Raw genomic sequence first — 16,791 nt, 5'->3', positions numbered from 1 at the left:
GTCGTCTCTTGGGTCTAAGTCTCAAATCTCCCTCTGCTTTTCTCTTCTGACACCTGACACTGGATTTAGGACCCACTCTAATCCAGGATGATCTCATCTCAAAATCTTGAACTTGGTTATATCTGCAAAGACTCTATTCTAAGTATGGTCACGTTCTGAGGTTCTAGGATTCCATCTTTGGGCACCCAGCCATTCAACCACTCCAAGAGGCATGAGAAATGGGCACTGAGAAGGGAGCAAGGGAGAAGAGGAAGAGGTGAGGTGCAAAGGGACGTTCGGGCAGGAGAAACCAGCTGCCCCAGCCCAGCATCCATGGGGCTGTCGAATCTCCTTTTGCTACTCAAACCCCAAGTTAGCTTGTGGCTGCCCAGACAGAGCTTCCCACCACCTCCCGTATCCCCATCATTGTGTTTTCCCCAAGGCCAGGCATCATGAACACCCCATCTCCTTGAGGGCTCGCAGGCCCCCCTGCACCTCAGACCCCCAAGATCTCCAAGTCCAGGAGGCAGGAGAAGCTGCCCTGCCCCTCCTGCCCAAGGGGAAGGGTGGGTCCCACAATCCCTTCATCTTTTGACTTCCCACCTCCCAAAGCGCTTCCTTTCCTCTTCCCCAAATTCTCTGTTGGAGTTTGGGCCATTTCTTCTGATGGGGCTCATTCCCATCCTTGGCAGAAAATGCTCTCAGAGATGGAGAACCTTCAAGATGCAAGATGCATGGGTCAGAACCAGAATATAAAAACATCTGTGTGCACTCTGCAGTTTACACTGCCCTTTATCCTACACTGTCTCCCGGGATCCTCACTACTGCCTGTGAAGGAGATACTAATCCCATTTTACAGAAGAGGAGACTGAGGCTCTGAGAGGTTTAATGACTTGCCTGAGTTTACACAAACCTGAGACTCAAACCCGAAATGTCTAACGCCAGCTTTTAATGCTCTTCCCACCAACTCCACCACACTGGGCTCAACCCCATGAAGAATCCTGTCCATGTCACAGCTTCAATCTTCCTATGAACAGGGAATTCACCACCTAACAAAACAGCGAATTCCACTGACAGTCCCAAGTATCAGGGAGTCTTCCTTCATTGAGGGAAAGCCCTTCCTTCTTCGTGTAACTCACCCCCTCACCCCCCGCCTTGGCAATGGGCAATGCCCCTGCCCCAGTCTTCTCCAGGACACATCTCTCCATTTCTTACCCCTTTCTTGAAAAGTGGGGCTCTGGCCATCCCCTCCGGGTTACCCTCCCTAGAAGGGTTTCTGGCCTCTTGATGCCCAACCTACAATGTCAAGGACACAGGTCCTTGAGGCAGCTGCGAAGGGTGACTTTGGACAGGTGTCCCCTGGCACTGTGCCCGAGTCAGGCGGAACTAAGGTGAGGACTGTGCCCGCTCTGGAGGTGACAGTCTCTCTGCCCATGACCAGAGTCTGGGAGTGAGGCCCGGCCACCTGGCCACCTTGGCCACCTCAAGCTGGGGCCACCACGGACAGTCCTGGGCAGAGGCAGTCACTGTGCCACAGCACAGTGGCAATGTCACATGTTGGAAAAGAAGAAGAAAGGCAAGCACCAGCCAGCAGAGTGGCTGAGGAACAGCTGAGCTGAGTCACACTGCAGCCAGGCGGGTGGAGGCGGCTGCAGGGGTGGGGTGGGGGCCTCCCAGGGACGGAGGAAGGAGGAGGGGACACCAGGCACCTGGCACTCTCCCCTGGGCTTCTGGAGCTGTGGAGGGTCAAGGCACCTAGCAGCAGGGTGCCCAGGGGGTCGAGCTGACCATCAGGGCTGTGCAGCCAGCTGGCCTCGGGCTCCATTCCCAGCTCAGCCACCAACTGGCCCACAGGCCTCTGCCAGCCACGTAATCTTTCTAAGCCTCAGTCTCCACCCCTGTCTAGTGGGGTAATGGCTGCTTCCCCCGCTACTGGGCCGATTACTGAAGGCCACGGTGCCAAGTGCTCAGGGTGGCATCTGGCACACGAGGGGGTGCTGAGCCAGGCCCCAGTGGCTCTGCTCACCATCATTATGAATGAGGAGCCTTTAGGTTTTCCCAGAGCAGGATTCTGGGGTTTGCCCAGTGGACCTCCCCCACCCCTGCCCTAGGCCCTCCTGCTGCCCCATGGGTGCGTTTCCGAGGCTGTCGGTGGTCTTGGGCTGTTTCCTTGTCGACTTTCCCACACTTCCCCCTTCATGGGCCCCAGGTCCAGGTCCAGCAGGCTGGGCTTTGGGGCAGCCAGGTCTGTATCAGGGCAGGGCTCCCACCTCAGCCGGCATCCTGCCCCCATCACCTGCCGGGACCCACACTGCGTGGTTCCCGCTGCGGCCACGCAGGGCTGCAACAGCCGGCGCTGAGTCCCACTCTGCAGAGTGACCTCACCTGACACACAGCGCTACCCTAACCTCTCTAGGAGCCACAGCAGACTGTGCTGGTGTGTCGTCCCCGCCTCCCCTGCCACGCAGGAGGTCCCTCAGATGGCAGGCTGCCCCCATCCTGCCGAAGCTCAGGGTTTAGGAACTGGAAGGCATCCTGAAGACAATCCAAACTCATGCCCTCAGGGCCTGAGAGGAAAGGGACCTGCCCAAGGCCAGCCAGCCGGTGGTGACAGGGGGATCCCTGCCTCGGCCAGTGCTTCCACGCTTCCCTTCCCCTCGGCGGTCCTGCTGGGATTTCCTTGCCCAGGAACCAGCACCACAGGCCTCACCCCAAACGGGGAGCCCATGCGATCCTAGCCCCTCCCTCCTGTGTGCTCCCCGCTCTCCCTAGGCAGGCGCCTGCCTCTCCCGCCCCCATGCTACCGCGGGAAGGGGTTCCTATGGCACCCCTTCCCCCGCACACACTTAGCTCACTGGCAGCCCATCTGCCCGGAGACAGTGAACAGCAGATGCCTCTATGTACAGCGGTGCCTGAAGCGCAGCGGCCCTGCGCCTGCCGGACGAGAGCATGCCAGCCCAGCGCAGGGCTCACGTGACACTTGGCTGGGGCAGGGGCCCCTCATCCAAGGCTGGGCCAGGAGTGGGTCAGGACACCCAGACAGCCTACCAGGGCTGGGGACCAGGGTGTCCGAGGCCGGAATCAGAGTGTCCCGGGAGGGAGTTGCTGGATGGGCAGCTCTCTAGCAGGCTGCACCCTTGGGGGACAGGCTTCTCCAGCTCCCTGACTCCCTGGGGAAGGCCTAAAGTGAGGGGATTGGTGGACTCCATGGACAGACCCCACAGGGTCAGCCACTGCACGAAGCGCGTGTGAAGGCTTGTGGAAGAGGGTTCAGAGCATCCAGCTCCTGTACAAGTGTGGGACCCTCGGCTGGGCCTCATGGGGCTCCTCACTCCCTCTTGGCCCCAGCCTCATCCCAGGCTCCCTCAGCAAGCTTCTCTCTCTCTCCTGAGTTCTTACAACCAATGGGGGTAGATGGCAGAGCAGGGTCAAGGGACCCTAGGGCTGGGCCTCCTGGGAGGTGGTCACAGTTCCTGGACCCACTGACTCCTGGACTCACCTACTGTTTCCAGGATGCACGTGGCCAGTTGGCAAAGAGCCTCGTTTCCATGGTAGCAGCCTCCAGCCCTGGGTCCAGGAGGAGGGGCTGGCTGAGGACCCCGAGAGCTCGGCCTTGGTCTCTGCTCTGCCCTCCCCAGCCAAGGAACAGAGCTTTGTAGCCCGTGGGTGGCCAGCAGAGCACTGGAGGGCCAGCCCAGCCTGGGGGAGGGGAACTGCTGGGGGGTGGTGCACATACTCTTCCTCAATAAAAACAGGAAAATAAATTGGCTAAGTCTGGAGCCCTATGGACTCTGGCTTGACATTAGCTAAATTTGCCTGATTCTAGAAAGAATTAGAACATTTCAACGATCTGCAAATGGGGCTGCTGGCTGCTGAGCCCTTATCTTGTTCACGGCCTCTAGCCCAGTGTCCCATGTGAGAGGTGAGGGGGAGCGAGGTGAAAGGGGTCTTAGGCTGGTGTGAGCCAGCCTGCCTGGGGCAGAGGGATGGACAGCTTGGCCTCTGAGGAACCTGTTAACTGAGACGGCAGAAGCCATGACAAACAAAGCTCACTTCCAAGCCCTGCAGCCTCCCTTTCTCCCCCACCTTCACCCTTTGTTTTCCTCCCCTCCTCCCAGCGCCCCCGCGGTGCAGGCAAGCACACGCACACACACGCACGCCCCCAGGCCGCCTCTGCTCCCCTCACATCTTGCGTTTGTTTTCCTTCAGCAGGGCTCGAATGGGGACACGCTGCACTCTCACAATTGGCAGCTCCCTCCGATCCCCCCCCCCCACGGAGGTGCCATATGTCAGTGTCATGAATAAGCATGAGGCGCTGTAGCTGGGGGGCTGGGAAGTGGCAGCTGCCAATCACCTGCCGAGCAGACATGGGGTGGGGGCTACCACAGGGTGGGGTGGGGGGGGGTCACCACTACCAGAGGGGCAGGCCAGGTGGGGGGATGGTGCGGGCAGAGGCATGGGAAGAGGGTGGGATCAGAGCATGGTCACTGGTCCTCACCAGAGGGACCCACCTCCAGGTGACCAGTGTGCTTTCCTGAAAACAAGCAAAACCCAAATGGCATGGTGTGACCGTGTGGGGTAGCCAGAGTCCCTGAACCCTGCCCCTCAGCTTCGTGTCTGCCTGTGGGCCCGCTGGCCAGCCCACACCACCCCCTCCAGGATGCCCTTCTCCTCCCAGGCTGCATGCCTCATCCTGTGCCTCTCCCCGCACGTGCTCCGAGCCTCCCACTAGTGAGCTGGGGACCAAGGCTTCACCTGCAGGGAGGAGGAGGGGGATGCAAATTCAGCCAGCACCTGTGCTGGGCCAGGCATGTCTACACAGGGCCCCATTCGCTCTCACAACACTCCTGGGAACTGGGGGCTTTTAGCCCCATTTTACAGGTGAGAAAACAGGTTTAGAAAAGTTTGAAGAAACCGTCTCCAAGTCCTATGGCTCAGAGTCGGGTAGCTGGATTGTGCTCAGGTCTGCCAGTTGATTGCCAAAGGCTCCGAGCACTGGGACTGGGGTACTGTTCTGTGTCTGCACTGTCCTGGGTGCCCTCCACCTGACTGCCACCCGGGACCTGGCCACTCCTCCTTCACCTCCCTGCCCTGCCCTCACCCCTTTAGAGTTTACCCTTCCCTGAGGATACTCTTATCCATATTGGATCCTGTGGAGACCACGCAAGTCATGGACACCTGTCTGCACATTTGTCCTTCCCCAGCACTGTCCCACCCCCTGACCAGCAGTGACCAGTTCAGGCCTGCCCCAGCAGGTGGCTGTGGAATGAATGAAAGAATGGACAGTCAGGCGGCAAGGCAAGAGCCATGTGCTGAGCACCCCAGTGTGACTGCAGAAGTGTGTCCCAGGGAGATGGAGGCCAGGCCCCGCCTACCCCACACCCTAGGCCTTTTTCCTCATTCCCAGCCCTGCCGGAGGCTGAGGCAGGCGATTGCGTGGATTGGATTAACCACTCCGGGTTAATTGGCTGCCCCTCACCACCAGCATGACAGATCCCGCTTGACATTTCTCTAGATAGTTAATTGACACCCAAGTAATTTGTCACAGAGACCTCGTTATATGCCAACTGGGTCCCCTAAGCCGTCAGCATCTGTGCCCCAGAAATAAGATTGGCAAGTTAATAATGGAGTCTTAATCATGCCATTCCCTGCTGGTATGGGAAGAGAATTGCCCGGAGACAAGATGGGGCACTGCTGGGAAGAGACGGTGCTTTCTTAGGGCCTTGGGAACAGAGCATCCTCAGAGAGCCTGGGGTCCCCTCCCCTCAGTTTCCCCAACCAGGTGTGCCTTCTTCTGGTGACAGTGCTCTGCCCACTGAGGAACGCCCCTCCGTGAGATGCTGTGGCTGACTCCACTCCCCGGCCCCAGGCACACATGGTCCCCCCTCCCCTCCAGCCACAGTGATAACATTAAGCAGTGGTAACAGTCCATCCAGAACCCAGGGCCTGGGGCTTTGGATGGAGCCTTTAGGATAGAGGCTGCACTTTGCCTGGGAACACCACAGGGGAGAAAGTAAGCTGGGGCTGCTGCCAGCCAGCCAGCACCCAGAGGGGAGGCCCCCTGGGAACGGCACAGAGGGAGAGGGCAGACGTATGTTGCAGCCAGGCCACTCACAGCCAGCTCTGCCCTGGAGTGAACTAACAAGCCCCTATTATTTGCTTAAGGTGGTTTAAGTTTGCTTCTGTCACATGTAATTTGGAGAGTTCTCAGCTCAAGCACCTACAGGATCTTACTTCAGGATTCAAGCCTGTCTGCAGAGCCCATGTGGGGTCTGCTTACAAGAGCGAGAAGGAGCCCTGAGCAGGAAGACAGCCTAGTGCAGAAAGGTGAGGCCTGGACAGAGGGGATCTGGGTGGAAGAGGAGGAAAGCTAGAGCCGAGGCCACCCAGCATCTGGGGCTGGCACCCGAGGCCAACATGACGGCGTTGAGTTCAGCACCGTGGACAGCGGTGGCCTTGCCCCACACAGCGCTGCAGGCCCAGAGGAGGGAACAGATTTCCCACCCACCTGGGAGAGACAGGACAATGTGGCCCATCTTGAGGTTACTGACAGACTCCTGAAAGACGTCGTGGTGTCCTTGTGCCTTAGAAACAAGGACTCTTCTGGGTACTTAAAAAAGCCCCTTTCCAAGGTCTCCCCAGTTTCTACGGTGGGGCTAGGGTGCGGTTGTAGTTCTCAAGAAGACACTAGATGACGCATACCATTTTAACAAGGAGCCGGAGCAAAATGAGGGTGGAGAGAGGTCCCTGGTGATGGATGTGAATCACGTATACAAGGCAACCAGGACAGGTGGGTATGGAGGAGTGGCTCTGTATTAGTTATGTTTTGCTGCATAAAAATATTATTCCAGAACAAAGGTCTATTATCTCACAGTTTCTGAGGGATAGGAACCTGGAAGCAGACTGGCTAGCTGGTTCTGTCCCAGAGTCTCTCATGAGGTTGCAGTCAGATGACAGCCAGGGCTGGGGGCATCTGAAGGCTTGAGCAGGGCTGGAGGGTGCACTTCCAAGATGGCTCCCTCACATGGTGACTGGCAGGTGGGCTCAGTTCTCTGCCACGTGGACTTCACAGAGCAGTTTACAACACAGCAGCTGACTTCTCTCAAAGTGAATGATGAGGGGGGAGAGAGAGGGAGGGGGCACCATCAAGACAAAAGTCCCAATGTATTTTAGGCCTAGTATCAGAAATGACACACCCTCACTTATGCACCTCCATTGGTCATACAGACGGACCTGGTTCAGTGTGGCCATAGGGCTACACCAGCCCCAGGAGGCCATCTTGGAAGCTGGCTACCACAGGCTCTGAGAAAAAAATAAATTCAAGATGGCCTGATGCTTTGAACATACCAAAAAGAGATTTATATTTCATTGCAGGGTTTGGGAATAAGTAATGGATACACAGAAAATAAACCAAATCCAAAACATGAGGCAATTATCACGTGCAGGAAAAACAAGAGGTTGTACAAAAAAGGAGATGTAATTACATTACATTACTCAGCTATGAACAGTATGTGCAAAGAAAGAATAACACAGACATTGAATTCTGATTCAATGAAAATGAGAAGATGGGTGGAAGGAAAGTGTATGAGAGGCTACGTGAGAAGGAACAAACTCTCAACCTCCATGGCAGAAAGTCAATGGATAATTTCTAAATCTAAAAAAAACAGAAAAAGAAAAAAAAGAAAGGCAGCATTAGCATGTTATTTAGAAGTAAATATGAAAAACCCCCACACCAAAGAAAACTAAAATAACAAAATTTTGCCTCTGAGCAGGGGAAGTCAGGAGAGGAGAGGGGTGGGTGAATAAGGAGCTACTGGGTTTTCGTTACAAGTCTTATAGAACTATTTGACTATTTAAACTATGTACGTTTATAACCTTGATTAAAAAAAAAAAAAACACCAGTGCAATTTAAGTAACTAAAAGACAAAACTACTCCAGCCTGCTCTCTACTCCCAGCTCTCTATCAGGCCCCTGCAGCCCCAAGGAAGGGCCTAGGGAGCCGTCTCTTCTTCCAGGGCAGGACCCCCAGTGTGCTGGAGTCGGGTCTGGATCCTTCCTCCCCTGCCCCGCCACGGGCCTCCAGCGGTCTCCCCCAGTCTCTCTCTTTCTCTCTGAGTCGCTCCAGGTCGGCTTGCCTATCTGTCTTGGGACCGCATCCTTCTTCCATTAGCCCACCTCCCGCCTTCTGCGCCCTGTTCCCAGGTCTTCTCCCGGTTGGGTGGAGAGCAACCAGACCGGGGAGGACCCAGCCCTGTCCACAGGCAACAGCTGTGCCCTGGCCCCTCTGGCCTGCACTCCCTACCCCGCCTCCAGTACCGCCCATCGTGGCAGGAAACGGAGAAGTTGCTCCTGCTTCCCAGGGAGGTGAATTGGGGATAGCGGGCCATGCTCCATCATTTCCCTGACACCTCTCCTAATTACCCAGTGTGTTATTCATTTGGATGTCAGAGCTGCCGCATGCCTGTGCCTTTAATTAATAATTTGGTAAAACTCCACTCAGGCCTGGCCAGGGCAGTGCAACAGGGACTGCTGGGGCTGGGCCAAACCTGCGGTGGGTGGGCCAGGCCAATGAGGACCCCCCCACCCCCAGCAAATGCAGAGGCCTTGGGCGGGAACCTGGGCCCTGCTTCCTTGCCCCAGCTGTTCACGCCAGGCCACAGAGCCCCAGGTGAAGCCCCTTTAGGGACCCTTCCAGGAGGAGGCAGGAATGCAGACCCTGAGGGGTGTGTGTGCACCAGTGACTGGGGCCTAAGTGGGGGGATTTGCTCCCCTGGAGCCCAGGCTGGCCCTTGAGCCTTGCAAAGTTGAGACCCCAGGAGCCTAGGAGGGGAGGGGAGGTGTGGTCAAAGGGGCCAAGAAGCCTGGCTCAGACCCAAGCTCAAACAGGCCAATGCCTGTGATCAGAAAGTAGGGGGGCAAGGGAGGTATCCTTGGGACAGCTAGGAACATGGCTGGGCCTCCTCCTTGACCTGATCATAAAGGACTCCCAGCCCTGGGTGTCCTCCATTCCTGACTCCTCCAGGTGAGGGGAGCGTGGGCAGACTGGGGTCCTGGAGGCGGGTGTCCTGAGGGGCCTGGGTGTGACCTGCAATGGTCAGGCCAGCCCACCACCTCGTGGGAGCCTCTCAGGCTCAGCCCCTGGGGACGCAGGGAAGGGGCACAGAGGCTGCCAGGCTAACAGAAAAATCTATTTGGATCCAACTTGAATTATTGAGTGTTTCGAGATTTATTCTTGGTTCTGGGGTGGGCTGTGATCTGCGAAGATGGATATCATCTCGGCCCTATTTTTAAGGTTCTGTGAGAAGAAGGCCAGACACCACTGCACTTAGGGCTCCTGTGTAGCCTTCTGCAGGGTAGAGCCTCTGGGGGTGGGGGATAGAGGTGGGCAGGACATGCCACCCCAAAGCCCCCTCCCCATTCCCAGTCCCACTGCTTTCCCGCTCTCCCATGAATGACCCCAGCCAGTAGGTCCCCAGGCACCACCTCAGCCCCTTCTAGTTGCTTCTGCACTCCCAGAGCCTCCCCAACCCCTCCACATGAACTCTCAGCATGGTCCATCCCTCCGAGATGCTCAGGGCTATAGCCACACCCACCACCCTGGGGTGAGCCAGGGGTCCCAGCAAGCTGCTGACATGCTCTACCTCTTCATCTTGTCTCTGATACGGCCTTGGTGTAGCCAGTAGACAGGGCCAAGGGGCCAATGGCACCACGCACTGCTGCAGATTCTCTTCCATCAGGCTGTAGCTGAAACTCTCGTCCCTTTAAGGTTCAGACGCCCCCACCTCTGCCCACAAGCCTTCCATGCCAGGCTTAACCCCCACCACTCAGCCCACCCAGGGTTATACAATGTCTCTGCTATCCTCCAACTGGTTCTCCTGGAACCCTACTCCCCCCCTGAGGTCAGGCCCAGGATTTATTGGGGCCATAATTAGTTTCTGATGGGGTGGGATTTACACCCTTTGGGGCTTGTGGGAAGAGCTGGAAACCCTTGAAAGCAGAGGTAGGTTGAGTCTTGACCCTCTGAATCTTGCAGGGGACTCTGCCCTCCCACTCCCCACTCAAGCCAGGGGCACTAACAGTAGCATCTTGGGGGTGGGGAGAGGGCTCCTTAGAAAAACCACTCACAGCCAGACTAACCCACTAAAGTCAATAAGCAAAGTGGAGACACTACTACCAACTTTATAGAAATAGAAAGAAAATATCACAAACAATTGTAGGCCAACACATTAGATAATCTGGATGAAATGGACAAATTCCTAGAAACACACAAACTACCAACTGATTGAAGAAATAGAAAATCTTCATAGACCTATAACAAATAAAGAGAGTGAATCAGTAATCAAAACCCCTCCCAACAAAGATAAGCACAGAGCCAGCTGGCTTCACAGGTGATTTTACCAAAGGTTTAACAAGAATCAACACCAATCCTTCTCAGAGGAGGGAACACTTCCTAACTATTCTATGAAGCCAGTACTACCCTCATATCAAAGCCAGACAAAGACATCACAAGAAAAGTACAGACCAGTATACCTTATGAATATAGATGTAAAAATCCTCAACAAAATACCAGCAAATCAAATTCAGCAGCTTAGTAAAAGGATTATATACCATGACCGAGAAGGATTTATTCCATAAATTCAAGAGTGGTTCAAAATATGAAAGTCAATCAATATAACACACCACATTAACAGAATGAAGGAAAATGATCATTTCAATAGGTGCAGAAAAAGCATTTGATAAATCCAACACCCTTTCATGATAAAAACACAGAGAAACTAGGAACAGAAGGATCTTCCTCAACCTGATCAAGGGCATCTATGGAAAACCCACAGCTAACGTCATACTCTGGTGAAGCTTTCCCCCTAAGATCAGGCACCAGACAAGGACGTCTACTCTCCCTACTTCCATTCAACATTGCACTGGAGGTTCCAGCCAGGACAACCAGGCAAGAACAAGATATAAAAGGTATTCAGATTGGAAAGGAAGAAATAAAAGTAAAACTATATTCACATAAGACATGATCTGATATATAAAACCCTTAAAGAACACACACACACACACACAATTAGAGCTAATAAATGAATACAGCAAAGTTGCCAGATATAAGATACAAAAATCAATTGTATTTTTATACACTAGCAATGAACAATCCAAAAATAAAATGAATAAAACAATTCCATTTACAATAGCATCAAACAGAATAAAATACTCAGTAATAAATTTTACCAAAGGAAGTACAGGGCGTGTACAATGAAAATTACAAAACATCGTTGAAAGAAATTAGAGCCCTGGTCCGGGATGATCCCACATGCCACGGAGCAACTAAGCCTGTGCGCCACAACTACTAAGCCTGTGCTCCAGAGCCCATGAGCCACAACTACTGAGCCTGCGTGCCACAACTACTGAAGCCCACGCGCCTAGAGCCTGTGCTCTGCAACAAGAGAAGCCACTGCAATGAGAAGCCCACGCACTGCAACGAAGAGTAGCCCCCGCTCGCTGCAACTAGAGAGAAGCCCGCGTGCAGCAACGAAGACCCAAAGCAGCCAAAAATAAATAAATAAAATGAATTTATTTAAAAAAATAACTTACTAAAGAAAAAAAAGACAGCAATGCTCTACAAATTGATCAGTGCAATCACTATCAAAATTCCAACTGCCTTTTTTGGGGGCAGAAATGGACAAGCTGGTTCTAAAATTCATATGGAATTGCAAGAGACCCAAATATCCATATACAAAAATTATCTCAAAATGCGTCAAAGATCTAAATGTAAGAGCTGAAACTATTAAACTCTTAGAAGAAAACATAGGAGGAAATCTTTGTGACATCAGATTCGGCAATGGTTTCTTCGTTATGACACCAAAAGCACAGGCAACAAGTGAAAAACAGATAAACTGGATTTCATCAAATTTTAAAACTTTCATTCAAAGGACGTTATCAAGAAAATGAAAAGACAACCCACAAAATGGGAGAACCTATTTGTAAATTATATAACTGAAATGGGTCTGGTACCCAGGACATATAAAGAACTCGTACAGCTCAATGACAGAAAGACAAACAACCCAATTTTAAAAACAGCAAAGAATTTGAGTGGACATTTCTCCCAGGAAGACATACAAATAGCCAATACGCACATGAAAAGGGGCTCAAGATCATTAGCCATTAGGGGAATACAAATCAAAACCACAATGAGATACCATTTCACATACACTAGCATAGCCAGAATCAAAAAGACAGATAATCACAAGTGTTGGTGAGGATGTGGAGAACTTAGAACCCTGTGTTGCTGGTGGGGTTGTAAAAAGGTGCAGCCACCGCGGAAAACAGTAGGAAAATAGTATGGCTATTCCTCAAAGAGTTACACAGAGAGTTATCATGAAATTCCACTCCCAAGAGAACTAAAAACGTTAAGTTCACACAAAAACTTGTACGTCGATTCGCATAGCAGTATTATTCATCATAGCCCCAAATAACCCAAATATTCATCAGTAGATGAATGGATAAACAAAATGTGGCCTATCCATACAACAGAATATTATTTGGCCATAAAAAAAAGTACTGATCCATGTTACAACACAGATGAACCTTGAAAACATCATGCTAAGGAGAGACGCCAGACATAAAGGTCACATACTTTGTGTGACTCCATTCCTATGAGGTACCCAGAATCGGCAAGTCCACAGAAACAGGAAGCCCATTAGTGGTTGCCAGGGGCTGGGGTTGGGGGGGGGAGGGGGGGAGGAGAGTGACTGCTAATGGATACGGGATGAAAAAGTTCTGGAACTAGATAGTGGTGTGCCTGCACAAGATTCTGAATATACTAAAAGCTAATTAACAGTACACTTAAAGATGTTAAAATGGTGACTTGTTACATGACTTTAACCTTGAAACAAACAAAAACCACTCAGGTTTTCAGTTGTCTGCAAACTGATCTTAGGCTCTGTCTGCTTCTCACTGAAGTGGAGGGGACTGGGTCCCCACAGCAGTCCATGCCTCAGCCTAGGGGGCCCACTTGACTCCTCTGGTCAGTGAGGAAGCAGTGGCTTTAAGCAGAGCCCCAGTCCCACCCCACTAGGAGGTCTCGGCCATCTCTGTGCCTGTCTTAGAGATGGGTCCCCAGGGGATGCTGCTGCGGACATCACCCTGAGCCTCCCGGCACCGGGGAAGCTCTCCTGTTGGCATGTGCGTGGGGCAGGCGTTGAAGGGGAAGGTGCAGTTGGGGCCGGGGAGTCACAGTCCTTCCTGCCAAGCCCTTGCGGGACCTGCATTCTGGTGGCTTGGGGTGGTGGGAGGAGCTCGGTAGGAAATGAGGACCTTTACTTCCTGTTTCTCCCTTCCCATTGGTGCAGTTAGCACAGCCTTGCAGACTGATGACCATCAACCTTGGCCCCTGTGGGCCCCACTTCTCCAAACCTTGTCACTTTCTTTGCAAGGACTGACTGCGTGCCAGGCTCTGTGCCACGGCCACTCCACACAGGGCTGCAGCTGTCCGGGGAGGCAGCACAGGTATGATCCCCATTACAGGCCCGAAGCTTTGCCCAAGGCCAGTCAGTACAAAGCCATCAGGCCCAGCCAGCTCTGCCTGGCTTCCATCCTGCACTCCTAAGTCCCCCCCACCCCCTGGTCCTGATGAACTCTGGGCAGGGAGAGACCTGGAAGAAGTTAGGAGGGCAGTGGTTGTGGAGCGCCAGGCAGGGCCTGCATGGGTGGCAGGCTGGGACTGAGTCTCCTGAGGGCCACCCTGGCACAGAGTCCTGGGCACCAGACTCGGGGCACATCTGGGGTGGCTCAGCACCCTTGCACTCAGCAGGGGTGTGAATGAGGCAGCAGCTGCCTGGGGCCCCAGGCAAGTGCCACTGTTTCCCTTGTCCTTGGACAGCCCCCAGGACTATGGCTGTGCTTAGTCCAGCTGTGATCCCCCGGTGGAACCCTGCCCAGGTCTGTTTGTGCCCAGTGACCATCAGGGATTTTAGGGAGATGGTTTCGCCATGGCCCCGTGCTCCTGCACGCCTCAGACGGGACTCCACGCTGTCCCTGCCTCTGACCACTAATGTCTCAGCGTGGAGCCCAGCTGGTGCTGGACGCCCCCCATCCTTCATTAACTGGGAAGTGACTGTGCCACCGCCGGCAGGGACTCCACGTGGGTCCTCACACTCACTCCCCCAACTGGACTAAGCAGGTGCTTGTATCCCCGCGAGAAAACAGGTTCCGAGAGGGAGGACCGGTCCCTCTCGGAGCACCATCAGACACCGCATTCCACCTTCTCTCCCAGGACACAGACCCGGGCCTCAGTCCAGAGGCAGGGAGAGCTGGGGCACTGCCGGCACAGGGGAGCCAAAAGCCGCAGGCACTGAGGTGCAGCTTCTAAAGCCACAGGCACAGCATCCCAGAGCCCGGGGTGAGTGGGCAGAAGGCTCAGGGCCTGCTAGGGAGGGTGGGGTGAGCTGGGGTTCCCTGTGTACCACCGGCTGTGAAGAGCAAGGGTGTTTCTCAGTCTCAGGATTGGGTGGACAGTAGAAGCTGAGGTGAGAAAAAAGATGTGCCAGCGAGGACATCTGGGGAGGACCACATATCAGAACCTGGGATAGGCCTTCCTGCCTGAAGGAGTCCCCTTGAAGGTACCTGTGGAACATGCCGGAAGCTGCTGAGCCCAGTGGGCCATCCCGTGGAGCCCATAAGCATGTGGGTGGCACCCAGCAGCCCACCTGGCCCCAGTAGGCCCTCTGTACCCCGAAGCCCCCTGCCCTGGAATGGCCCCGCTTCCTATTGCAATGTCCTGACTAGGGGCTACTACTACCATGTGGGGCAGCCCCTGGCCCCGCCTTACAAAGGGTTTTGGGAGCACGGGTTAAGCGGGAGGGGAAGGCGGACAGCTGACCCCAAATAGCTGGCTGCCTTGCTTACTTGTCCCCTTTGCTTCTTCCAGGAGCCCAGGCCCTGGAGGAGAGCTCCCTTCTCATTCTGAATGAAAGGAGAGAAACCAGAGCGGGGCGTGGAAGGAGCGCTGCGACCCGGGGCCTCCCTGGGCTTCCATCCCAGGCTGTCAAACCATGACAGGCAGCTCCTTCCTGAGAGGCAGGATAAACAGCAAGAAAGGCCTCCGAGGATTCTTCACACCACTCAGCAAAGATTCCAGAATCCTTAGGGAACCTGGGGGTGAGCTGGGAGGAGGTGGAGGACTGGGGCTGCTTGGGAGGCACCCAGGGGCTGTGGGTGGGGCCGTGCGCCTCCCTGGGACTCTAGCTCACACCAAGGGGAGTGGCCAGGCAGGGGGCCAGAGTCAGGGCTGCCCTCCCACAGCGGAGACGCGTTTTGAGGCTCGGCCTCTGGGTGAAGAGACTGGCAGGGGGGGAGTGCGTCGGGTTGACAGGAACAGGGGAGAGCCATTGGCACTTGATCACAGTGGGCTGCCCGTCCTCAGGGCCCGTGGCCAGGACAGCAGACCCCCAACACCCACCTCCTCGGGTATGGGTGCCGGCCCTCTGTCTGGCACCCCACCCCTGCAGCCCAGACTGCCCCTGCATGTCCCCCCACCCTCAGCCTTTTCCAGGCTCAGACGCTGCTCTTCTCCCCTCCTCCTGGCCCTGCACGTCCCAGCAGCAGGCAGGCTGGAGACCGGCTGGGCAGCCAGGGGCCAAGCCTGACAGCAGCCACCCCAGTCTGGACCCTCCCCGGCCAGGGCAGAAGCGGCTCGGTGTAGCTGGTCGGCAGGGAGGGACGTGCTGGTTTATAAACGAACACAAAGTGAAAGCGGCACACGTACGCAGAGGAGCAGATAGGCAAGGAGAAGGTGTGCACGTATGTGCAGTCTGGCAGCTGTAAGCCCACCTGGGCGCTTTCAGAACAAAACAAAAAAACACCAGAAAATCCCCTATGAACTCTGAATCCCTTCCTGTGCTCCTGAGAAATTAACGTCATGTGCTCTGTGGGCCTGGCGCTCTGCCATGTGAGCTCTGTCTTCCACTGAGCTCTCTCCAGGTTCCCGGGCGAGCAGGGCTGTGCCTTCTGCGTCCCCATGTCCTCGGGCCAGGGTGCCCCACCTGATGTGGGGGCCGCTCCCCCAGTCCCTACAGACGAGCTGGAGCAGGGCCACAGGCGGCCCAAGAGTCTTCCTGGCATCCAGCTCGGTGCCAGCCCCAGCCCTTGCCCTACTGCCCCTGGGCACCTGGGCCTGGGGCTTTCCGGTGTGTCCTGGGGTTTCTGCTGTGGGCTTCGCGGAGCCTGTCCTTACCTGCGGGCTCTTCTGAGACTCCCTGGGGGCACGCCTTTGGCCTCTGTGCCTTCTTGCTCCTGGTAATGACATCAAGAAAGGACAGCATCAAACGTCAGAGCCCCCCCTCGATCCCCAGGTGGTCCCTGGAAGCTGCGCCGACCTGGATCCTCAGGGGTGCAAGAGCCCAGGCCAGAGGGCAAGGCAGATCCCGACGGCCAGCCCCCACCCCTGGGAGAGTTCAGGGGTCCCAGCCACACCTTCCCACAGTTCTCAAAGCAGCTTAGCCAGGCCCAGGCCAGCACGGGCTTGGAGGAGAAGGGAGCACAAAGGAAACGCCGTGCTTGCAAGGACTCCGGGTGGGAGAGGATGGGCCTGATGTCCAAGCTGCCAACGGCAACCTCGCTGTCTCAGTCTCTTCATCGGCAAAGTGATCACAGTGGCTGTCTCACGGTAAGTGCCGTCAGGATTAAGTAACCAGCCACTGCTGGCTGTGACTGTACCACAGCACAGTGGGATGAGAATCACCGTGCACACCACACAGGTGAGGAAACAGGTTTGAGAGTGTAAACGACACAGCAGGTGCACAGCCAGGACATGAACCG

General features: G+C 55.0%; 1 protein-coding gene across 4 annotated transcripts in view; it reads right to left on the bottom strand.

The window, feature by feature from the left end:
- Positions 1–16,791, bottom strand: part of RPTOR (regulatory associated protein of MTOR complex 1) — a 451,060-nt gene that overhangs the window by 418,189 nt on the left and 16,080 nt on the right. For 3 of the 4 annotated variants that reach the window (XM_082441503.1, XM_082441504.1, XM_082441505.1), the window contains exon 9: positions 16,208–16,266. In XM_082441503.1, coding sequence (XP_082297629.1) covers positions 16,208–16,266 — 59 coding nt within the window. Of the gene's footprint in view, positions 1–6,777; positions 7,634–16,207; positions 16,267–16,791 lie in introns of those variants that run through there. The other variant, XM_082441509.1, reaches the window with a different exon arrangement.

The sequence above is a fragment of the Balaenoptera physalus genome (assembly GCF_965194825.1).
Source record: "Balaenoptera physalus genome assembly, chromosome: 20".
Taxonomy (NCBI): Eukaryota; Metazoa; Chordata; class Mammalia; order Artiodactyla; family Balaenopteridae; genus Balaenoptera; species Balaenoptera physalus.
The sequence above is the reverse complement of the archived record's forward strand: the minus strand, read 5'-3'. Positions and strand labels throughout refer to the sequence as shown.